The sequence below is a fragment of the Bactrocera latifrons genome, unplaced genomic scaffold (assembly GCF_001853355.1).
Source record: "Bactrocera latifrons isolate USDA-ARS-PBARC rearing strain unplaced genomic scaffold, ASM185335v1 scaffold_380, whole genome shotgun sequence".
NCBI lineage: Eukaryota > Metazoa > Arthropoda > Insecta > Diptera > Tephritidae > Bactrocera > Bactrocera latifrons.
Genome location: NW_017537024.1, coordinates 73,162 through 97,656, shown reverse-complemented (window position 1 = coordinate 97,656; position 24,495 = coordinate 73,162). Strand labels below are relative to the sequence as shown.

The following is a 24,495-nucleotide window of genomic DNA, read 5'->3' as shown; positions in this document are numbered from 1 at the left end:
TTTAAATGAAATTATCTTCAAAAAGTAAATGTCATGAACCAATCTAACGTTTCAAATAAAGAACCGATGAGATTTTGCAAATTTTATGCGTTTTTTTTTTTAAAAAAGTTATCAAGCTCTTAAAAAATCACCCGATAGTTAAATTTTTGTTGAATACAATAATTTAGGGAACAGTATCAATTTTTATCTTCCAGACTCAGAAGAAACAAAGATATTTGTAAAAGGTTTAGCTCAACTTGGTTTGCTGTATTATGCCCCTTAGGGTTCTGTCGAAAAAGGAAGATGCTGATCAAAATCAAGATCCTGTATGGAATCTTTTGTATGTGTGAAGGGTATTATAACTTAAGTGCAACCGAGGTTAACGTATTTTGTTGATTTTTTATTTAAATTACATTTTCTTTAACTTTAGAATAACTTAACATTTGGAAAATAAAATCTCAAAGTTTGCAAATAAATTTTTCGATTAGAAATATGAAACTTTTTAACAAGCTATTATGCTCACGAATCGCCTCAACAATGTCTTCTTTCAAGCGCTTTGAATCCTCTGCAGCAGTTTTTAAAATATCCGTTTGCTGCTTCATTATCTTTACCACTTCGTTGTTGTTGTTGTTGTTGTTGTAACGGCAGAATTCTGCCGACCCTTCATCGGTGTAATTCCGATCGCTTACAGATACCGAAGTGTCAAGCGGCGACGCAGATAACGGCGGCATTGGTACCGAAGATGGTAAAGGTGACTTGAGAGACAGTGCCGGCTGAGATGAAGACGAAAGAAAGGATGCTTGCGTTGGCAATGGAGATGTTCGCAATTTTTCTGTAGGAAAATGCAAAATCACAAAGATATGAAAAAGGAATATATATGTACATATATAAAATATACAATATACTAAACTTACACATTGCAAGGACCTCTTTTCCTTTATCAACGGCACTGTTGTACGAGTTACCTGTACACCCTTTTCCGTTCCATACATCAATTTTATATCTTCAATTAATATACAAAACTATATTTATATTTTCTTTTAATGAATGTTGGTTTTGTTCCAACTGTTCTACTGACAACAGCAATGATTTGCTTGTATCCATTTTAATTCTATCAAACTGAAAATATTACTAAATACCAGTCAGATGTTCACTAGCTGCAATAATGCTTCATATAAGTTCATGAGCAGTCCTTCGATAATGAGAGCGTAGTTGTTGTTGTTCTCAGTTTCTGCTCACCAATTTAAATGAAAACTTGTTATTTGCCCAAAATAGATTGTATCCGTAGATATCCGCTCTCATAACTAGATTGCTCTCTTAAACGCAATTTTGCCAGTTTCGATATTTTGTAGTAACTAGCCTACAAAATTGGATCTAATTATGCCCTCAATTGAACGCGAATAAGGCTGCGGTCTGTCAAGGCTATAAGAGCCTGAGCTTTTTTTTAATTCAAACAGGTTTTAATTTCTATTTACTACCCTTTAAAAAAAAATTTGTATTTAAACACAACTTCCGACAATTCATGCTGCTGAATTTCACCCGAGCTCCATCTGTAGGTGATACATACCCTTTAATTCACAATTATCACACTAAATGTTTGTGAATTGCTTGGAGAAGCAACTCTGTTTCAGCTAAAATAGCGCGTCATTCGAATGACAGCTCATGTTCAAAATAACTGAAAGGCACAAGGACACAAAAATTTTCAGTTTTTGTTTGATGGAATAAAAAATACATAATTCGTTTAAATGTGTTTTGCAAGAAATATTCAAAGCTATAAAAAGAACATATAAGAATTATCATACAAACGCATAATGAAGACAATGTAAGTAGACTCATAACTGTGATAATGTGAATGCTAATACGAATTTTTGCTTTACAGCGCACGCACGCCATTGCGTCTACCAAAAACTCCACGTTGTCAAACCAATCATAATGATCGTAAATCTGATCATGATCCCAATAAGCCTCGTGATCCTGTGCATGTTTACTGTCGCGTACGACCATTGCAATCCGATGCAGATTTGTCCAGTGTGCGAGTAAAAAACTCTACCACCGTGATCTTAACGCCACCAGATCAAGCCTTGCAACATAAACAGGGAGCACATCGTGAAATGCAGTATATTTTCAAGCACGTCTTTGAACCACACGTTTCCCAAGGTGATGTATTTAATGCTGTAGCTCAACCGTTGGTTGAGAATCTAATACGGGGTCGAAATAGTCTTTTATTTACCTATGGTGTCACTGGGAGTGGTAAAACGTACACAATGACAGGGGATTCTCGTCATCGCGGTGTTATGCCACGTTGTTTAGATGCGCTGTTCAAAACAATATCAGACTATCAAGCAAAGAAATATATTTTCAAACCTGACAAACTAAACGGATTTGAAATATTGTCTGAAGCAGACGCTCTACTTGAACGACAGGCAGAAATGAATAGGCGTTTTGCAGCGGGAGAGCGCAACGCGTTAAGACGTAAAGATTCTGATCCTGAAATCGCTTCACAAGCCTCATGTGAGGCAGCACCCTTACACGGGCTCGAAGAAGATAATATGTTTGCAGTTTTTGTGACATATATTGAAATTTACAATAATAGTGTCTATGATCTGCTCGAAGAAGATGCACCTCAGAAGTAAGCTACTGCTCTATTTTATTCCATCTAATTTATGTTTGTACATTTTATTTTGCTTTTAGAACTTTGCAAAGCAAAATTATTCGGTCAGATGCCAAAAACAACATGTTTGTACACGGTGTAACTGAAATAGAAATAAAATCAGTTGAGGAAGCTATTGAAGCTTTCCAATTTGGTCAGAAACGCAAACGTATGGGTCACACAGTGCTAAATGCAGAATCTAGTCGTAGTCATTCTGTATTTAACATACGTTTGGTACAAGCGCCGACGGATTGTCAAGGAGAGCATGTTGTGCAAGATAAACGCACCATTGTAGTAAGTCAGCTATCACTGGTAGACTTGGCGGGTAGCGAACGTTCATCACGTACAAAAAATACAGGAATGCGTTTGCGCGAAGCATCAAGTATAAACAATTCATTAATGACTCTACGAACGTGTCTGGAATATCTACGCGAAAATCAACAAGCGCCACTAAATAGTGCACCCAAGAAAATTCCATACCGCGACTCAAAACTCACACATATGTTCAAAAACTACTTCGACGGTGAGGGACAAGTGTCGATGATTGTGTGTATCAATCCGCGAGCAGAGGATTATGACGAAAACACAGTAAGGCATAAATATGTAGTATATATTTTCAAATTATGTTTTCGGTGCATTTGAAAGTTTTGTGTTATTGATAATTTGATCATTTGAATCATTTATTAACGCTTATTAATATTTCGTATATTCAGCAAGTAATGAAATTTGCCGAGATGACACAAGAAGTACAGATTGCTCGCGCCACACCCATGAAACCGGATCTTGGTTTAACTCCCGGACGTCGAAAGGCAAACAAGCTCTTTAAGATAGCGGTGAACAACCTCAATGACTTGGGGCATACCGAAGCGAACAAATTGGATGTGGACATTGGTTTGGTGTACTCATTGGGACCCGGTTTTCCTGATTACAAAATCGATAGTCCGGAAGCGCAGACCGCCATACAAGAATTGATGCAGTATTTAATGCAACGCATAGAAAAAAGGAAAATATTGTGCGCCGATCTAGAGACTCGTTGTGATAATTTCAGAGCGCACCTGATGCAAATGGAGCGAGAGAATTTACAATTACGTACGGAATTGGCATCACTAAAAACGGTTTACAAACAAGAACGCGATCGCATGATTGCCATGGAGAATAAATTACGTGTGCATGAGAGCTCAATCGATGAACTTAACAACAAATTGGGTAATCGGGAAAGACAGATCGATGAACTTACCAGAAAATTAAGAGATCAACAAAATTTGATCAATCAAAAAGAACAAGAAAAAGAAAAACAAAAGAAGAAATATACATCTAAGCTCGCGGTGGAGGTGGATAAAAAAGATCGTGAACTGGAAATACGCTTACGCGAACAGCGCGACAAAATGCGTGAAAAGATGCGCGTGCGCGATGAAAAATTACGCCTCGTGTCCAATATTATACAATCGGAGGATATACCCACTTTGGTGCGTCGAAATAGCAATGATGATATTCTGGACAACAAATTGGCGATTTCAGAGCCACCGTCAGCCACACGTGGCGAATCGACACAAGTGCATAGCGCGCGCACTGAAATATATGCCACACCACGCCATGTTAGGGTAAGTTTGCATATAATATTAATATATAGTATATTGAAATTATCAACTGTTTATTTGTCGACAGGGCATGGCTGCAGCTAACAATAGACATCGCCGCTCACGTTCTGCTGGCGAAAAGTGGATCGAGCATCGTGCACCCAATCCTGTGCCACTCGGTACTATTCTCCAACCATATCTGAAAAATCGTAAATCTGTAACGAAACTAACCGACGCCAAAGAGTTGACGCATCACAAGAACACCAAGTACTGTCTGGTTTCACAAGAGGCAGACACAGACGGTGATGTTGAAACCAAGCTCTACAAAGGCAATGTTATACCGACCTGTGGCGGTGGCGCACAAGTTGTGTTCGATGATGTGGAATGTTTGAAGCAGAAGTCACCGGTGCCATCGCCAAACCGCAAACGTCCAAGCAACGGTGGCGGCGGTGCAACACTTAGTGGTTTGGGTGTTGCAACCTCGTCGGCAATGTCGGCGGCGGCGTTCAGTGGCGACACTAATGCTGCGCAAGAGTTGATGTCGCGGTGTAGTGTGGGCATCGAAGGTCATAATAATAAACGCACCAAAGTGTAGAGAGATTATGCAACCGTCCTTTGCGAACTACAATAATAATGATGACGATATACCATCACTTTGTATTAAAATTTATTTTTTAATTATTATTATTTTTAACAGTTACCACAGTGAATAGTTAAATCCCCAAACCTCATATATTTGCAGAGATATTATTTAGTTTCAATATATTGTGGTATTAATGATTCTAATCGTTGTTTACTTAATTAATCTAAAACAGAAACTGGCTGAACGGTATTTTCTTGTAATTCTTTTTTGTTATTGCATTTACTTTTAAACTTCGTATTAAATCACGGTATTATACATATTATTTGTAACTAAATATATACTCGTCACATCAATGTATTTGCAAGCTTTTAAAACTGCAAACAACGAAGTATTTTGAAATAGAAAATAAAAATGAATTTAAAAAACAAAAAAAAAAGTTACGTTATTGGTGATTTTGAATACGGGGGGAAAAGGGTTTCTTTCAAGCACCTTTATACTTAAACAGTATCTGATGAAATTTTACTAGGACTAAAGAGTTTTAATGAAAATGTTGCGGTAACCGTTACTTAAACCCCGCCAGGATGGTGAGGATTAGATAAGTTGTCATCGATCTCATTCAACATTAGGCCCAAGAAACGTGCTATTTCGACGCAGTGGGACCATAGGGAGAAGTTTAACCTGCTACATTATCCAGAATGCAGCTGCGCAAGGGTCACTCTCGTATCTCGCGCCAACTCGAGCTCTTCGTCTGCAGTGGGTGGTGTTTTGACTCCAAGTACTTCGTTCACTGAAAGGGAGTCGGTGAGATGTTGATGGATCCACTGTGAATGGGGGCCAGTGTTTGTCGGAAGTTAGTTGCGTCCGAAGTCGGGTCGGCATATTGTTTGATGCCGTCGACGTAGTTGGGGAGTGACCTTTTGATGCTCCTAGGAGGCGGTTCCGCTACAAGCAAGTCACTGCAGGCATGATTTCTGCCAAAGCACCCTATCAGGCACTACTTGCGCAGGTGTTCATTATGCTCTTTAAATGGGAGCATACGGGCCTCACTGTATACATAGGTGTTCGACGGGAGACACTTGACAAGTTTGGAGCATTCTCGTCTGTGTGTCTCCATATTGTTGCGGCAATTTCCAAAATGCGCAATTAAAGCAAGTTACCCAACCTTTGTGTAATAAAGTAAAGCAAGTTTCTATATTTTGTTTACATTTACTGTATTTTATTAATCAATTTATGAATTTATTGCGATTATAGATATATGTATGTAATTGTTTTGCATTTCATTATAGTATATATGCAATTAATTTGTTTATTTTTAGAGTTTTAGTACATTCATTATTGGATGCTTTTACAATAATAGCTGTTACGCTTGCGCGCGCGCACAAATCAAGCAAACAACAAGCAAGCGTCTGTGGTGTCCACAACGAGTGGCGGCGTGATGAAACGATGAAATAATGATTTGATGATGTATGAATGTGTTTCGTCACTATATATAAATATATATATGTAACTATATTTATTTGTATTTGATGTGTGTATATATTTACGCTTTATATACTGATTATGTGTGATCGTGGTGAGAAGCCAACACGTTTTTGTTTTTTTTTTTTTTTATTTCGCTTGACTTGTTGCTGCTGCTGTTGTTTTCATGTGACGGCAAAATTTTGACCTGAACTTTAATGTATTATTTGTTTTTCATACTTTTCGCATCGCGTTTTTGTTTTCTTATGCTTTTTTGTTATACTTAAACTGATACAGTAATGTTATTAAAATATAGATTAGTTACTAATAAATCAGTCTATAATTAAAATTTAATATTCAATTTGTTTTCTTCTCTTTTATGCTTCACTTAATATATTCTATACGCACACACACACACACGGACACATAAACATGAATCGGCTTCCAGCGAACGAGCTTGCACATGTTATACCACGTGACTTATAAACGAATATAAAATAAAACAATAATTTCATTAAAAACCCAAAATCAGGGGTTTTTTCATAAGCTTATCAAAAACAATTTTTTCAAAGGCTTAATAGTCATTTATATGTACTACACACCCTAGCTATCATGCGTTGTGAGGCGTTGTCTATGCATGTGTGCGTTGCTACACAAATTCACAAATCTTATACATACATTCAAACTTATGCTTGTGTGTACGGTTGTATCTTCCTCGATTCTTTGTTTTTTTGTGGTTTGCATTTTTTGTTCAATTTGTTTAGCCGTTTTTTTTTTACTTTTTTTCTCTATATAAATATGCATTCGGATTCTCTTTGCAGAAAATGTATGTGTAAATTCTTATGCATGGCAATATTCGTGGCAAATATAATTATTTTAAAATGCAACAAGCCATTTTTCAAATTAATCAACTGAAGATTCGGACTGCGTTGCCTAAATAATGTGTTGTTTGTTTCTTAAACAGACTATAACAATTGCGCGTTTGCTCTGAATGCAATGAACGAAGCTAACAAATCGTGAAAATACATATTTTTATAATAATAATAATTAAAAAAAAAAAAAAATACTACCTAACAACTGTATGTGAATGTTTGGTTTGATAACACAATTTAAACAAAACTATTAACGTGATGACTCTTAAAACTTGAGTTGTTTAAAAAAAAGTAAAACAGAAATTTACTAATTTTTTTGTAACAAATTACGCACCATCACAAGCACAACGGAAAACTGTGCCGAATGGTGGTGTCTGTGGAAGAACATAATTTTCGTTTGAAAATCTCTAAATAAAATCGTTTACAATTACTTCAATGCGCATGAGTATGCTTGAAATACTTGCTGTTCGCAAATTGCTGAGGTTTCAAGCTTTGCCAACAACATAAAAAGATTTAACAGTACAATAGTAAGGAAAAAAATAAAAATAAACACAGAAGTGAAACGATAATGCACAATATCTGCATATAGAAATATATATGTATGCAGCCAAGTGTTGCAGCATGAAACATGTAAATTTTACAACAACTTCAATTGACATTATTTTATAAGTAAGTAGGTAGGTATGTTCGTATTCGCAAACCAAATCGCTATGCATACTCGTACATGATAAGATTATAAAGCTCTCATTATTAATATGATCTATATTGTTACGATTTTTCCACTGTTTTATCAGACGAATTCGTTTAAAATGTGTTAAGTTCAAACTCTTTAACTTAAATTAATTGAAATATGTAAACATTAAAAATACAAATTAGTTGTACTACTAACACAAAAAATATGTGTTTAAATGTTTTTGAATTTCCTCCTGCTGTTGTATATGCGAGTAATGTAAAACGAATTACCAAAATTAAATTTTCTAAACTCTACATGGTTTTGCTCACTTGCCATATTTTTTGGAGATAGACACAATTTTATCGTTATACCCAACTGGAAGATATAGACATGGAATTTTTTGCATTTTCATTTCTGCATGATAATTAAATTTTAAGCAAATGCATGAAGAGTTCTCAACTAAATTAATGTTAAGCTTAAAAAATTTAAAGTTCTGCTTAATATTTAGAGCTTACTTTGTATGCACGTCCTCCAATTGGGTACCGCCTATCTCAATTATTACCAATTATCTTATGTGAATTGCAGCAGTTAATATTTAGTTCAGATAGCCTTTAAAATACATATATCTGTGCACCCAATAAGGTCATGTTTTTTTGTTTGCCGGCATTTTCTCAACATGACATCAGGGTAAACCATTATTTTCGTACTAAACTTAGGGAGGTAAACTTCCAGCAGAAAATTGGACAACGAAATCAGTATACATACAAACATGTGACTCGTTTGTCGAGTCTTATGTGAGGTGTTTGCTGTTCTTTTTTTTTTTTGTTTTTCTGCTGACACATGCTGCCACTATGAATTTCTGCTCCTTAGGTGTAATATGTTTAATTAGATGTAGTATTTATTTGCAGCAACCGGTTGTCACATTTTCTATGAACATTTTACACAAGCTCCTTCTACATCAAAGTCCAAAACCATGAGTTTGGTTTCTTCCGTACCGTTACGCGAACCGACTGCGCATATTAATTTTGTATCGTTCGCTCTAAACAAAACAATCGAGATACAATACCGTTAAAGTTGGAATATTTTGATAATGAAAAAATCTTCTGCGTTCGTTACATACCTTATGCGCCAGACAACGCCACCGGATCCGCCTGAATCCAGTGCGACCAAATTACGTATGAATTCGCCAGTTTTCACATCCCACAGCTTCACGGTGCCATCATCAGAGCTCGTTACCACAAAACGTGAATTGAATTGCAAGCACGTTACAGCCGATTGATGTTTATTGGGACCTAAACGCACAAAATATATATGTTAGTAATATTAAATTGCATGAATGAAACCAATTTCGGATTAGAAATATTTTGCACTCACCTGACAAAGTTTGCAAGCATTGCCCTGTTGTGATATCCCAAACTTTCACCGTGGAATCCGCATTACCAGATACCAAAATATTCTGACGCAATTCCATGCCAGATGTTAGACTTTGATGACCCATGAGTATATGCTTCAAATTACCAGTCTCAACGTCCCAAACTCGTATAGAGGTATCTAACGAACCGGATACCACATGTATTCCATCGAACTATAAATGGTAGATGAATTAAAGTTTCAATAAACATTTTCGTTCATAAACGATAAATTTATAATAATCGATATAATAAATAATACATCACTTTCACAAATAAACAATATATTACCTGCAAAGAATAAACACGATTTGAGTGCCCTGAGAGGGTGTGTAGACACTCCTGCCGTTCGGGATGCCAAATCTTCACCATGTAATCGTAAGCTCCCGACACAATCAATTTGCCATCATATTGCACACAACGCACCGCCGCCAAATGACCCACCAAAACATGCAAACATATACCTTGCACAATATCCCAAACACGTAAAGTCGCATCGCGCGAACCACTGACGACTCTACAACAAAAAAAAAAGAAAAAAAATGCATTTAAACATCGTGATTCAGCAAATATTAATTAGTACTCACTTATTGCCGTGTAAATGCATACATCGCACGGTGGAGGTATGCCCCTGCAATGTGTGTAAACATTGACCGGAATCCATGTCCCAGACTTTCAGCGTGCGATCGGTACTACCTGAGATTATTATATTACCCGCCATCTGCGAGGACCAGACGCCACCAGTATGACCCACCAGCGTGCGTAAACACTATAAATAAAACACCACAATTGATATTTGTAAATGTCAAGTATGGATTATATAGCTATAATGAAACACCCAACTTACCCTGCCAGTCACAGCAGACCAAACCTTCAATGTATTGTCATCTGAGCCGGACACTATGCGATTGCCGCAAAATTGCAGGCAAGTGATGACATGATCGTCATGCCCTTTCAGTACTTTCGGTTCGCGTATTGGTCGCGAACGCCAGTTCATTTCGATTATATGCTGGCGCATATATGCCGCTTTCCACGGTGAGGCGATTGGTGGCATATTGCCCGCTCGTCCGCGCTTCGGTCGATCCGTACGTGGCTCCGTGAGTATTTGCGCCTTGCGACATTTCTCCTTCCACAACAAATTATCATCACATAAAAAGCGCCAACTGCGACAAGTCTGCGCGGCACGCAACAAATCTTTTGGATCCAAATAAGTAAGCACTTGCAGTGCTAGCTCACGCGGCAGCAGTGAAATAAAGTCGCGTTGGAATTGTGGTTCAATCACTTTCATCATGTGACGAACTTGTGTTGGCTCGCAATACTCAATCAGACGATCGATGGCCATCAGTCGCTCAACATGTGTCCAACGTTGAAATTGTGTCAGCCAATGTTGTAATTCGGGAGGTGGATTCTCACGTGTAGGTATTATGGAACGCGGAGTTCGTCGACCCACAGGTGAATTACTGATGGCTGACAGCGGTGCCAATTGTGTTGAAGTTGTGGAGGGTTTAGCTACTAAAGCACTACAGTGGCGTGGAGTTAATGCAAAATCATAAGCTATACGCTTTCTTCCATTAGCATCGTCAATGTTGGCAGTATTACCGCTGCTGGATATTACTGCATTGGCGTTGGCATCCGGCAAACGGCTATCGTATTTGCGCTTACGCTGTTGAGCGTTAATGTGCGCACAGGTGGATGCATTTTCCGCAGTGTTGTTCGCGCCGCCATTGCCACCCACCTCCTCTGATATCGAAACCATTTGTATATAATTTGACAGATCACCATCTTTGGCTGTGCAATTGGCGCTGACATCGGCACCAGCGCCGGTCGAAGAAATATCAGCTCCATCAACGTCCGTCTCGTTTAAGCTGGTATTGCTACCACCGTGACTGCTATTACTTGCACTGCTACTACTACTATGATTGCAAGTACATATTTCCTCATCGGAAGTGTTCTCGTCACAATCGGCCCACGAAGCTTCCTCATTATAATCAGACATAACTGCTTGAGCTGCAGCTTGGGCCAATGCTTTGAAAGCTTCAAGAGACATATCATCAGGAGGATTGGTCAACTGAGCAGCAAATTCGGCGCGCCGACGAAATCTTGCTGTAGTTGGAAGGGCATTGACATTTCCCGAATCCAGTGACCCAACAGAACGTCTAAGGTAACGTTCATTCGTTTGAGCGCTAGCGTGTACCTGACGTAAATTCTTCATGGACGGAGCATAATGACAGCGAGCAGACGAAGTTGAAGGTTGAGCGTCATCGAAAACAGGAATGACTTCGGCGCCGCCTGTGGAAGCTGCAGCGAGTGCAGCATTATCTGCAGCTACTGCTACAACGGCATGCATAGAACTTGTGCGACTACAGCCTCCTACATCGGACTTATCAACCAATATATAGGGGATCAGCTGCTGCTGCTGTTGTTGTTGTTGTTGCTGCTGCTGCTGCTGTGCCTGTTGCGGTTGCTGCTGCTGTTGCACTCGCTGTCCACAATTGATGGTTGTTGATGTACTACTCATAAGGCTGTCATTCGAATTAGAGTTTGAGTATATTTCCGCTCCCCCGCTGCCAACTGTGCAGGCCGCGGCGCCTGGCAATGATGAGGATGAAGTCGATGTGGCAGTAGGTGCCTCTACAATCACTGAAGATGATGTAGACGAAGATAATGATGATGAAGAAGATGATGCCGCTGCGGAGGACGAAGAAGCAGTTGTAGATGTAGATGCCGACGAAACGGAATTCGTAAACGTATGGGAGGACGAGGTTAACGATGTCAGACTGTTTTTATTGCCAGTTTGTGTTTTTAGCTGTGTTTTGGAATTGTTGGCACCTTTGGTTCGATCTTGAAATGATTGTGTTTGCCGATGTAGGGGATGACTTAGAGAAGAGCACAAATTAAGTTTGGCAGTAGATTTGGTTAAACGACTGGTGTGAGGGCGACTACTTGTTGGCGTTGATGTTGGATCCTTGTAAGCGCACTAAAAAAAAATAACGTTAATTATCATATACACATAACTTTAAAAAGCAATAAATAGCACAACATATAAACAAGTAATAAATACCTTGCTGTCAGATGAAACTGCACGACCAACACCGTTGTGACTGCTATTATTTATATTGCTGCTGCTGCTGGGGCAATCATCTCCCAACTCAAATTGTGCCTGTTGGCTTCCTGAGTCTTTTTGCTGATTCTGCATACATGACGATTTTATCAGCCTTAAGTTAAGCATATTTTTCTTCGCGACTGTGCTATTTTTCAAAATAATACCACCTGTCAACCGTTGCTCTTCCTCGAAATCGGTGCGTTCTATCGCATCAATCGTTTTGATATCGGCAATTTGTGGCCTTGGTAATATTACAATATTATTTTCGTTGCTTCTTGAACTGGAAGGACGTTCGCGTAGCTTTTCACTAGTCGTGTTGCTTATGTTCATTTTTTTCAGTCGAAACGACATGCGATCAGGAAGTATTTCATTGCCATCAAGCCCTAAAAATGCTGTTATTACGCTAGACATAGCTTCGCCGTTTGTAGTTCGAGCATTGTTTTTATCCATTTTGCCAAATGGTTCTGCCTCATCTGTTTGCATAAATTCATCGCTCAGACGTTTGGGTTTTCCTGTTTTCTCACCAAACTCACCTTTTTCCCCACCACCGATGTTATTTAGCTGAGCATGATGTTGATTTTGTTCCTCCACCACTGGTGTTTCAAGATAAATTGTCGCACCGTGTCCATTCGTCACAATAACGCTGCCCATATCATTGCTCAATTGACTATTGGTACTGTTTGTCGAAAAACGATTGTGCTCATGCTGATTGGAATTATCTTCCAAACAATGTTGATTAATATCATTTTCATTCGCAGGCGCTAAAGATACATCTTCCACTTCCGCTACTTCGCTTTCCGGCACAACACCTTCATCATCGTCATCATCATCATCATCATCATTTATTACAAAAACTTCTGAGACATCCAAAAATTTCTTGTTGGTGCACGAAGTGTCGTCCGATACTCCCACTAATTTAATTGTATCTGTAGAAGAACTGTCGTCCACCACAACCTCTCTGTGGCCATCTGAACTGCTTGGCGGTAGAGAATTAGACGAACTTATTTCAAATGTTTCCAATACCCCGGAAGTAGTAGTTTCGTCGTCCAAAACTTCTGCAAAATCATGTCGTGAGTCAACGAATTCACCTTGCAACAGCGACATTGAGGCCGTATTCAAATTGAACGAAGTTGAAGGTCGTTGATTCAGTGATAGTGAATCTGATTGTTCCTTTTTATTGTTACCGGCAGCAACAACGGTGGTTGTAGCAATGCCAAATATATTCGAATCAATAAATTTGGGACATTTTTCTTCCATAATACGGTACGACCAGCAGTTGTCTCCAAATATAGTACGCTGTCAGGTAAAAATTGTTTTAGTAAGTGATAATATGCATATAAATAAATTATGGATTAGTTAATTGTTTAGAAATATAGTACACCAACAAGAGCAAAATTTTAATGCGCTTTAGTCTGCACATATTTTTATTAATTAGTTACGACATACATACATACATTATCACACAAATTTTAATTTTTATAAGAAATACATATTAATAACCTATTGGTCCTAGTCTCTAATATGCAAGTGTAGAAATTCGATACTACATTCACCCACAGCGATTATGTAAACTAAAATTTAAGTAAATAAAATAATAAAAAAAAAAGACAATCAAAGAACTCTTGTTTGTACGGACGATGATCTTCTCGCACGAAATTCCCACAAGTATTCCGCAAACATACTGGTTGTTTGTATGGTAAAAACGTGTACTCATACTCACAGGCGTTGTAGCGTACTCATCTCACTGTGGACGGGTAGTGCAAATGCGAATTCAAAAATTCCCATACACACACTACCACAGCAGAAAAGACAGTAAGCTAACACAACAAAGGCAGTTTAAATTACACCAACAGCAAAGAAAAAGCATTTAGTACTACACCATCAATGATGGCATTCAACAACAACAACAACTGATCACAAATAGTACCCATTGTCTCACGTTCAAATGGCGATTCTCATGGGTACATGCACACATACACACGTCAAACACATACGTACAAAAACAAAAAAGAAAAAGTAAATAAAGCAAAAATCACATACAAACATACAAGTATGTAACTGCCAAAAAGAATCGGTGGGAAAGACAGTACATGAGTACGCAGCCAGTCAACTAGCCAGCAAACCCAACACACGATCCAACAATTCAAAGTGTCTGCCTGCCTATGAGAGGTTGCCTTTGTAGTAAAAAATAAAAAAAAAATACCAATTGCATTACAATCAAAAGGAAATCACAAAAGTGCATTAAAGCAGAGTAAACGAGCCGCAACGATCGAGCGTAACCAGAATGAAGACGATACTCAATGGATATGTGTAAATGAGTTGAACCGAACCCTGTCAAAAGGAGAAGCGAATGATCGAGTGATCAACGAAATAAATGAGACGAATGAACTGCGACTAACTGGTGTCGGTGAATATTTTAACATGGTGAGGAGCAAAGATTTTGTATAAATGCGAAAACAGTAGAGAATCACACAAACGTGTGTTGATGACGACGAAGAAACGTATTGCTGCGAGCACCTTGCGGCAAAAATTTCTGCCGCCACCAAAAAAATATATACTTGCGTATATACTTTGGTGGCGTTCTCTACATATGCACAGACAACGTTATTGCGGTACGCCAGCTGTTGTATTCCAAAGCATTTTACTGTTCATATACGATATTTTGTGAGAAATATGCGTTTTCCTCATTTTTGTACTTGTTCACAAGAAATTGTAAACGGCAACACATCTGGAAACACCGCCAATCAAAAGCAAATATACTTAACAAATCGTACCTCGTTTATAATTTGAAAACGTCAATAATACGTTAGTTAACACGTTCTTAAAGCTAATTGCAAACTACATAGCATTGAAATTTTATATTGTTATTTATATCAACTTTGTAAAAGGTTTAGGATTTCACTTTTAGTAATTTTTTAATACGCTACCATCCTGAATTCAACTTTAAGAAGAATTAATTAGACAACGATTCAAAATATTAATAATTTATATAGCAGAACAAAAGCCACAAGTTCATTTCACCTCATGAAATGATTTTTTGTTTATTAACGTCCGTTAAAGTTTTCTCACCACCAACATTAAGAACATCTAGCGACATTTGTGTCGGTATGCTTTGCATTTTATTAGGAAACAATGTCTGTGGTGTTAGCGGCGCTGCACGTTTACCTACTTATAAATTTCTAAGCTATTTATGAGCATCTTGCTGCGTTACTTGGACAATAGAATTCTCGCACACTGATTCTTACCTGAGAGAATGTATGCTTCTAATAAAATGAAGATGAAAAGATGAGCATAGTCGAAAAACTGACACTACATTATATGATGGTTGCGGGGCAGAAGTTACCACAATGACTATCACAGCTGTGAATGTAAAACTAGAGGTTCCTGTGCTTATAAGGTCATACCATACTGAAAAATTTGGGTTGCACTGTAACGGAATTTTATATTAATTGTACACTAAAAATCGCAACTATATGAAAGATATAAAATATATGCTGGAAAAATTGTATGTAATAATTTCGGATGGTTATATGAAGAAATAAACTTCAAATTGTATATGACTGGGAGCTTTTGCCAAAATTAACTAGAAATATTTAGAAATATATGTAAAAATGTCCAACCGGTGAGACTGCACGGATAAACATACCACGGCAAAATAAACTATTGAATCATAATTGTTTGTCACTACGAACTTGTACGAAACGAAATAAACAAAGTTAAAATTTACTTAGTCAAAAATTATGCCACCCCAAATTACTGGGGGGGAAATGCATGATGTCGACAAACGGGTAGCGACGCATCGAGTTCCGGTGCAGCTAACGTTTTTACACGGATAAAAAACAAATCGCTTTACATACATACATATAWGAAAACAAAAAAAAATTAGAAAATGCCGACGTAGCAGAGTAAAGCAGAGACGCCATGAGTTTCACTACAGCATATACAGACATATTGCTACTCCACCACATACACAAAATCGCACACGCGCTCGCACCGCTGTTAACAAACGTCACGCACCCCAAATCAGGAATTTTTGGTTTTTTCTTCTGCTACTTTGGCTCCCCACCTTTTCACTGTTACTCTGCCCCATTCACGATGCACTCACACACACACACATACACATGTACAATGAGGACGATTACACTTGCAAATTAACGAAAAAATTTCACTGAAAATGGCCTCCAACTCGATGCATAATATGAAAATTTCAGTAATTCAGCACATTTTACATTAGAGAACATCTTTGACGATGATTGCAACTTCTTTTACGTTTCGTTTTATGCCTTTGTTGCTGTCACAAACCACTTTGAAGAATTTCAATTCTTCTAATATAGAAAACCTTGCTCTCACCTTTCTGTGCACTTTATACGAATCAAATTATTGGGCCTTCTCTGTACACCGCGATTGCTACGCCCTTAACGTTAATTCAATTATTTTAGTATAACTAAAAGTTTTCTATGCAGTTTTCTAATGTCCAAATACTTCTGAGTTCTTTCTTGCAAACTGTCGAATTCTTCAGTGAGTGAGACGTATAAAAATTGCCAGCCATTAAAAAAAGAACTTCGTGTTTCTTCGCGTAATCAGTGTAGCCAAGTTTAAATCCGAGTGCTGCCGTACTCTTTGAATTTTTATATTATAAAATATTTTATGAAAAATTTCGTTTGCTGCAAATGTGATATAATGTTAAGGCTTCTTAAAAAATATTTTTTTTTTTACGCGAATGAGCCTTTGATCTCCTTTTCCTAGATATTTTCCATTCCCTTTTTTCATTTTTCTCTATGCGCCTTGATTTTTTAAGTTAAAGCAGTTTCTTCCAAGGCTGGTTAGCAGCCACCTATCCGTTAAATTCCAATATAGCGGGATTCTTTAACCAGTCTCTAGTCTCTATTTGAGACATTTTAAGGTAAATTCTCAATTTGTGACTAGTTACTATTCACTAAACAGTCTCTAGCGTTAGTCTCAAAATATTGCCTAAATTTAGAAGGTCACAAAACTAAACAGAACTAAACAGAACTCTGCTCTGCCATTTTTAATATACTGAAGATGATCTCTATTCAGTATAGATATTAATCGATTGGCGCTTTCTTATATTTTGTACACAACTCAAACACGAAAAGTTTAAAATTAACATATATTTTTATTTTTATTGCTAATTATGTTTTTTGACTATGTCGATTTGTTATTGACATATTTATTTTCATTCCAGTGTAAAATTATCTCTGAATAATGAAATGTAATCGATTTTGTGACTGTCACTTACAGAATAGCAAAATCGACTCAAGTCTCAAAAATTTTCTCTAACTTAAAACCTCAAATTTAGAGTCTTGAGACTGTATCACAGCACAGAATAGCTCGGTAAAAGTCATTTCTTCTGTAAAGAACATTTTTTAACCAGAACTGAACTGACAGATGGCTGCTAACCAGATATTGAAGCATTTTCAAAGAGTAGATAACCGTTACAACAACAACTATACCAACATTTGCAAATAACGTAAATAGTATTTTCTTTTGTTTTCTATTATCGATAATGATTTATTTGCTAATAATATATACATATACATACATCTTTATATAATATATATATATGACATTGCATACTCATTTTTGGTGTTTTATAATCAATAACTTGAATTAACAAATTGTAGGTAATGTCAATTGATTTATTTCTTCTGGCATCCCTCTGTTGAGACAGTTCCCCGACAAAAATCGAATAACAAAAAAACAGTCTAATTTGCAGAAATCAGCTGTTTTTCTGTTTTTTGTTAGATCCAACATCTGCCATTGACCGCCTTCAGCATACAATAAATAACAAGCAAGTAATGTCATCACCGGCGCCAAAATCTCCAGAACAATCAGATAAAAGCAGAAAATATGATCGTCAAATACGTTTATGGGGAGAGCATGGTCAAGGCTTGTTGGAAAGTTCTACAATTTGTTTGCTGAATGCAACGGCACTAGGATGTGAAGTTCTGAAAAGTCTTGTCCTACCCGGCATTGGTGGCTTCACTATCGTAGATGGAAACGTAGTCACCGAAGATGATTTGGGAATAAAGTATTTGAATTAATAGTTTACACACTAAAATTTTTAAATTTAATATTTTCAGTTTCTTTTTGGACGCCTCATTTCTTGGTCAATCCAAAGCAAGAGCCTGCATGCAATTGCTTCAAGAATTAAACACAGACGTTAATGGTGATTTTGTAGATGAAAGTGTGGATTGGATACTATCAAATCGACCGGCATTTTTCGATACATTTGATGTAGTCATTGCATCGAATCTGAATGAAAAAGCCTTGTGGGGATTATCGGACCGTCTCTGGGAGGCAAATATTCCATTTATCTATTGCAGATCATTGGGCTTTTTTGGTTCTATTCGCTTACAAATAAAAGAACATTGTGTCATTGAATCACATCCCGATAACCGTCAGTATGATCTCCGACTAGAACAACCCTTTCCCGCATTACAAAAACATTTCGAGGTAAACTTTTTATGAATATAAAATATTTTCTAAAATTCTAGAGGTTAATTGCTTTAAAGTATATTTTTATTGATTTCTTTAGAGCACAGAAATAACTAGTAAGGTTCCATGGCTGTTGGTGCTTAATAAATTCCTGCAAGGATGGAAACAGAAGTACGGTGGACACTTTCCTGCGAATTATAAGCAAAAGTCGGAGTTGAAGGAAATGATTCGCGCAGGTAAACTAATAAATTTAAATAATTTGTTATTTATCAAATTATTAAAATTTCAGCAATGACGGCAGATGAGGAAAATTATGAAGAAGCCATTAAAGCGATAAATACTGCTTTAGGTGGAGGTAATGTGTCTTCTTCGATCAAAACGATTTTCCAGGATAATGCTTGTACGAACCTTAACAAACAAAGCAGCCCCTTCTGGATAATAACCAAAGCTTTAAAAGAATTTGTAGAGAATGATAATAATGGGTTGTTGCCACTTCCTGGTGTGCTACCGGATATGACTGCTGACACTGAACCATATATAACATTACAGAATATTTACCGTCAACAAGCTTTACATGATGCGGACAACGTTTATCGCAAATGTCAGAAATACTTAAAAGAACTTGGTTTGCCTGAAGACACCATTAGTGAAAAAACAGTACGCTTATTTTGCAAAGAAGCAGCTGGTCTAGCAGTTTTACGTGGCACTAAAATTACTGATGAAAATGCTAAAAGCAGTAACATACTTTCATTCGGTTCGTTAAATGCATTGATTTAGGTTGATTATTTTCCTTACCATTGATTTTTTAGTTGATGATTTAGAGATTCAAGGTACGCTGGCTGAACATTATGTGGCCCTACGTGCATATGAGCGTTTTGTATCGGAATGTGGTAATGTACCGGGTGAATGTTACGTTGAAAACGATGTGAAAGAGCTAAAAACGGTCGCAAGTAAAATGCTGTCGGATTGGGGAGTTCATGCCTCTATTAGTGATGACTTGATACATGAAATTTGTCGTTACGGTGGCTCGGAGATACATTCAATATCAGCGTTCATAGGTAATGTGTACATAAGTGTATAAATTTTTTTTAATAATTAAAACTTTTTTTAATCTAACAGGTGGTTGTGTAGCCCAGGAGGTCATAAAGATTGTAACCAAACAATATAAACCTATCGATAATACGTTTTTATACAATGCCATTACTTCCGAAACAATAACATTTAAACTTTAAAGGTTTCCATTTTGTATGTTAATGCAAAAAATCTAACAGAAATAAATATACCACCAAATTTCAATTATACCTTGTATAAAATATATAGTCAGCTAAAATAACGTAACAATATTTTCGAAAATTTACATACAGTGAAGTGAATGAAACACTCTATAAAATGGAACAAGAGTGAAAAAAATGTTAATATTGGTTAACACTGGTTCATATATGACCGAAGAACTTGAAAATGTTGCACATATGAAATATTATATTTGTAATTCGAAGTAGTGATCAATAAGATACCCAATTTTGAATTTTTTGATGATAGGATATTTTACATTTTAAGTGACGATAAGTACTTTTCTTCTATCATAGAACGTAAATAAAAATTCTTTGACGTAGCGAATACATCAACCAAAAATATCAAATAAACTTGGCAACCCTGTTTTGATTGCAATTGGGCTCCCAAAACAGCTGATACAATAAAATGCATATAAACGCCTTCACGTAAACAATAATATTTTCATAAAACCCTATAGTGCAAGTAAAAAATTTAAAATTCTCTATACACCGATGTAACTTCGACGTATACATACCGTGTTTAGGTATTTTGGAACTGTTGATAAAAGTGTATTTCTCAATGGAGGAATGATGTTCCAGAATTATCACATATAGGGAAATGCTGCTGCCATATTTCTCTACCTAAAGATTCATTATAAACTTAAAGTTGCTGATCAAATATAAATTTGTGTTTGTCATCAATCTCCTACTGTTCAATCCAGTTAATAAAGTTCAACCGCAGTAATATGTACATTCGTCTAAACCCTTCAATATGGATGAACTTGCTTATACATGCCGAGCTTGTACAAAAGAATTAAATTCACACAAAAATTTAAATGCAATGAATAAAGTTCACATTTTCGAAACACCGGATATCGCAAAGAAATTTGCCAGCTGTATCTCGGTAGAGATATCTCTTGGAGACGAATATCCAAAATTTTTATGCGAATGTTGTTATCAGAAGGTTAATGATTTCTATGAGTTTCGAGAAATGTGTAGAGAAACAATTCAACATTTTGAAAAGCTGATATTGATTAAGAAATCATTGCTTTCAGAGGACGAAGTCCCCATATTAGTATTGGAAGATCCGTCGAGAAGCCTTACTCGAGTGAACGAACTAAATCATCTTGCTAGCCCTGTAAAATATAAAGATAATTTGGAAAAGCAAATTTCAATTACTTCTGATGATTGTAATAAGAAATATGAAATAGAAAATGCAGAATACTATGGACAAGAAATGTCAACACCAAACATGCATGGTAATAATGAAGACAACTGTTATTCTGATGTTGTGGATAACCTCAGCAACAATTCTTCTCTTAATGAAAACTGTAAAAGTTACGAAAATGTTGATAAAATTAAATTAAATAGTATTAGAAGGGTGCAATCAGAAAAAACGAATCTAAAAAAATTGCCTGACTGCGAAATGAAAGTAACTTACCGTTGTGATATCTGCCCGTCACGATTCTTTGTTGAACATCGTCTCATTGCGCACAAACGCGAACATGAAGGCCTTATGCCGTATCCTTGTTCGCAAGAGGATTGCACCAAAGCATTTAATCGTAGAAGCGCATTGGCAAGGCATCTTAGACAGCATGAGGGATATAGTTTTCAGTACGCTTGCGATCAAGACGGTTGTGACAAAGTATATAAGCACAAGCCAACATTAGTGATGCATCAGCGCAAATATCATAAATTGGGACCGGAGTTGAAAACGCACATTTGTGAGATTTGTGGCAAAGTATTTAAAACGACCACAATGCTAAACGATCATCATTACACGCACAAGGACAAATCTGAACGTCCCTACGCTTGCGACCAGCCGAATTGCATGCGTCGATTCGCAAATAAGGATAAGCTAAAGGTGCATCTTATGCGACATGCCGGAATTAAGAACTATGTGTGTCCACATTGTGGCATGCGAAAAACCACAATGAACGAGTTGAAGGTAGCTGCTTTAATGCACTATAAAAACACTTTTCCATATTTTCCTTTCATTCTTTCTAGGTGCATATTAATTATCATACGCTGGAACGTACATGGCCATGTCGGTTTTGCACACACATTTGTAATAGCTCAGGCAATTTAAAAACACATGTACGCACTGTGCATGAGCGTGCCAAAGATTATGCATGCCGCTATTGTGAGCGAACTTTTGCTAAGCCGGACACGCGCAAGTACCATGAAATGACCCACACGGGCGAGAAACCGAATGAATGTCCGGAATGTGGTAAACGCTTTTTACAACCAGCAGCATTGCGCACGCATCGAAAGATTCATCAGCGACAAGTTGTGCATAGTTCAAAAGCGAAAAAAAGTGAAAAGCAGAAATCTGCGCAAGAAACTGTACTCAAAAATGCAGAAAATTCAGAATATTAAGCAAAGTGTTGTAATAATTTTTTACTCAATCGGCACGATGCAACATCCAAAAACATTTTTTTATATTAAAAGTTCATTCTTTATTTTCTTAAAAAATATTAAACTATGTTACGTCCACATATATAGTATTTTATAAATTACATATTCGGCCACTCAAGATGAAAGTTTTAGAATTATATTGGTCAGAAAGTAATAATATTTTCATAATAATTAATATAAGTATTTACCTGCAAGGCGGATTTTTAGTTTAACAAAATGGTTTTGCAAAAATTGTAACAAATAAAAGGTAATAAGAAGAGGTATCTATTAAAACAGATATTCTCACAACTTTTATAAAAAAGTCAAAAATCTTTTTCGTTTTTTAAATAAGCGCAATTATAAATTTAATATTTTGTGAATATGTATGTACAATATGTCTGACAGAGAGGTAAAAAATATATAAATTCATATCGGATATAGAGTTCGTTTTCTGATTATTCTTTTTAACGCTTACTTGCTAGAGCACATCAGAATATCCTTTGAAATCAGCAGCTTGTAAATATTGAATGTATATTTGTTTTATAACAATTAAGTTGTAAATAATTGTATGTATGTATATGTACATATGCATATGTAAAAATAATGTATGTATGCAATATGCATTGTGAGGCAAGGTCATTGTTATTGGTTTACGTGTTATTATGATAATAGTATAGTTAAAAGTGCACATATGTACATACATACATACATATGCAAGTAAATAGGCTCAGTCAATACGGAAACATTTACAATATATAAATATGCGATTTTTTCACTTTAATACAATAACTTTATACATACACAAACTAAGTTTAACATACAAATATGTACAGTAAGGGACAAAAGTGTTCACGAATATATGTAAATTGAGTTCGTTTATGGCGAAAAAGCAGAGGTTGTTCGCAATAAAAACCGCTGTGGAAACTAATAAAGTCATCAGAGAGGACCATAAAGGCAATGCCAGTGTTAAGACTGTACCGATTTGCCTGAAAAATAACGGGCTTAAAGCCAGAGCGATGGTAAAAAGCCCGTTCTTAAGTGATAAGCACCGTTAAGTTCGATTAGAGTTCGCCAAAATATGAATAATTCAACATGCTTGATTGGAAGAAATGTCCGATGAAACCAAAATTAATCGAATAGGATCAGGTGGGGGCTCATGGACATCGGTTGACAAAATGGTTGGTCTTCAGGATTCCAACATATGCCAAAAAATGAAATTTGAAGGTGGATCACTGATGGCTTGTGGTTCTTTTCCCGCAAATGATCTGTGTCGGATTGTTGGTTAATGCCTATCACAGTTAATATTGATATTCTGTAGAACTCATTTTAACCCCATTGAGAACTTTTGGGCCATTTTAACAAAAAAAAAATTCGGAAAAGGAAGCTTCAAGAACTAAATGAATTGTGGGAGCAGGCTCTCCTAGCGTGACAAAAAATAAGCCCAAATATTTTAGAGAACTTCAATACACACAAAATATCAACGTGCACTTATGAGTTAAAGGACAAAAGTTGTGAGAAACCGTTATTTTGTTAAAACAAATTATTTTGCTTATTTCTTTGATTAAGTACTAACTTTAACATTATTTTAACGAAATTTGTTTGGTTTTTCAATTTCAGAGGATTCAGTTCAGAGTCTTTTCGGAAGAAGTTACCGGATATCAGCTGTAGTTCCTTTCCAAACTCATATTTTTATTAATATGTTAATTTCGTTTTTATGGCCTTCTAACTGTATATAACCCTTTAATCGCACTTTTGAGTCAATGCACAAAAGTATTGATTTCGAAAGCATTAAATTGCCATTTTGAATGTACTTAGAGACTTTTATATGGTGGGTGTCAATGTAATTTCTAAGCTTTAAGAGAAATATCGGTATTTTCGTGAACTCTTTCGTCCTTTACATTATATATGTACATTTTACATACACGCACGCTTAACAGCTAAATATGCATTATTCTAATATGTTCCTTTAAGGATTTCAATATGTCTCTAATAATGTTTAACTCGCGTAGCTTTTTTATGTATATTTTTTTAATATTTTTTTTTATAGTTTTTAATTATATATTT

At 36.4% G+C, this 24,495-nt stretch overlaps 4 protein-coding genes across 4 annotated transcripts; 3 read left to right on the top strand and 1 right to left on the bottom strand.

The window, feature by feature from the left end:
* The first annotated feature begins 1,634 nt into the window (after nt 1-1,634).
* Nucleotides 1,635-5,175, top strand: LOC108972140 (kinesin-like protein KIF23). Its single transcript, XM_018938640.1, has 5 exons — nt 1,635-1,801; nt 1,859-2,608; nt 2,671-3,217; nt 3,343-4,230; nt 4,295-5,175. Exons 1-5 carry the CDS (start codon nt 1,791-1,793, stop codon nt 4,799-4,801), a joined length of 2,703 nt encoding a protein of 900 aa, XP_018794185.1. The 5' UTR covers nt 1,635-1,790; the 3' UTR covers nt 4,802-5,175.
* A 1,211-nt stretch (nt 5,176-6,386) lies between these two features.
* On the bottom strand, nt 6,387-16,840 carry LOC108972152 (F-box/WD repeat-containing protein 7). Its single transcript, XM_018938656.1, has 8 exons — nt 16,655-16,840; nt 12,263-13,600; nt 10,049-12,178; nt 9,789-9,970; nt 9,493-9,718; nt 9,167-9,377; nt 8,913-9,084; nt 6,387-8,831 (listed from the first exon to the last, which is right to left on the bottom strand). The coding sequence occupies exons 2-8, from the start codon at nt 13,559-13,561 to the stop codon at nt 8,720-8,722; spliced, it is 4,332 nt and encodes a 1,443-aa protein (XP_018794201.1). The 5' UTR covers nt 13,562-13,600; nt 16,655-16,840; the 3' UTR covers nt 6,387-8,719.
* Nucleotides 16,841-18,007: 1,167 nt separating this feature from the next.
* On the top strand, nt 18,008-20,059 carry LOC108972144 (nedd8-activating enzyme E1 regulatory subunit). The gene is made up of 6 exons (XM_018938646.1): nt 18,008-18,356; nt 18,409-18,781; nt 18,864-18,999; nt 19,053-19,517; nt 19,573-19,821; nt 19,883-20,059. Exons 1-6 carry the CDS (start codon nt 18,124-18,126, stop codon nt 19,993-19,995), a joined length of 1,569 nt encoding a protein of 522 aa, XP_018794191.1. The 5' UTR covers nt 18,008-18,123; the 3' UTR covers nt 19,996-20,059.
* Nucleotides 20,060-20,481: 422 nt separating this feature from the next.
* On the top strand, nt 20,482-22,460 carry LOC108972142 (zinc finger protein 658B-like). Its single transcript, XM_018938644.1, has 2 exons — nt 20,482-21,982; nt 22,042-22,460. Exons 1-2 carry the CDS (start codon nt 20,807-20,809, stop codon nt 22,411-22,413), a joined length of 1,548 nt encoding a protein of 515 aa, XP_018794189.1. The 5' UTR covers nt 20,482-20,806; the 3' UTR covers nt 22,414-22,460.
* Nucleotides 22,461-24,495: the final 2,035 nt, after the last annotated feature.

What these genes read in the sequence shown, in the direction of transcription:
- LOC108972152 (XM_018938656.1), bottom strand. Translation starts at nt 13,561, where the DNA reads ATGGAAGAAAAATGTCCCAAATTTATTGATTCGAATATATTTGGCATT. An exon ending in ATCGTGTTTATTCTTTGCAG is followed by an intron (nt 9,378 to 9,492) that starts GTAATATATTGT and finishes TACCATTTATAG; the next exon opens with TTCGATGGAATACATGTGGT. An exon ending in ATGCTTGCAAACTTTGTCAG is followed by an intron (nt 9,085 to 9,166) that starts GTGAGTGCAAAA and finishes TTGTGCGTTTAG; the next exon opens with GTCCCAATAAACATCAATCG.
- LOC108972144 (XM_018938646.1), top strand. Translation starts at nt 18,124, where the DNA reads ATGTCATCACCGGCGCCAAAATCTCCAGAACAATCAGATAAAAGCAGA. An exon ending in GAAGGAAATGATTCGCGCAG is followed by an intron (nt 19,000 to 19,052) that starts GTAAACTAATAA and finishes TTAAAATTTCAG; the next exon opens with CAATGACGGCAGATGAGGAA. An exon ending in CAGTAACATACTTTCATTCG is followed by an intron (nt 19,518 to 19,572) that starts GTTCGTTAAATG and finishes TTGATTTTTTAG; the next exon opens with TTGATGATTTAGAGATTCAA.
- LOC108972142 (XM_018938644.1), top strand. Translation starts at nt 20,807, where the DNA reads ATGGATGAACTTGCTTATACATGCCGAGCTTGTACAAAAGAATTAAAT. An exon ending in CCACAATGAACGAGTTGAAG is followed by an intron (nt 21,983 to 22,041) that starts GTAGCTGCTTTA and finishes CATTCTTTCTAG; the next exon opens with GTGCATATTAATTATCATAC.
- LOC108972140 (XM_018938640.1), top strand. An exon ending in GAAGAAGATGCACCTCAGAA is followed by an intron (nt 2,609 to 2,670) that starts GTAAGCTACTGC and finishes TTTTGCTTTTAG; the next exon opens with AACTTTGCAAAGCAAAATTA. An exon ending in AGGATTATGACGAAAACACA is followed by an intron (nt 3,218 to 3,342) that starts GTAAGGCATAAA and finishes TCGTATATTCAG; the next exon opens with CAAGTAATGAAATTTGCCGA.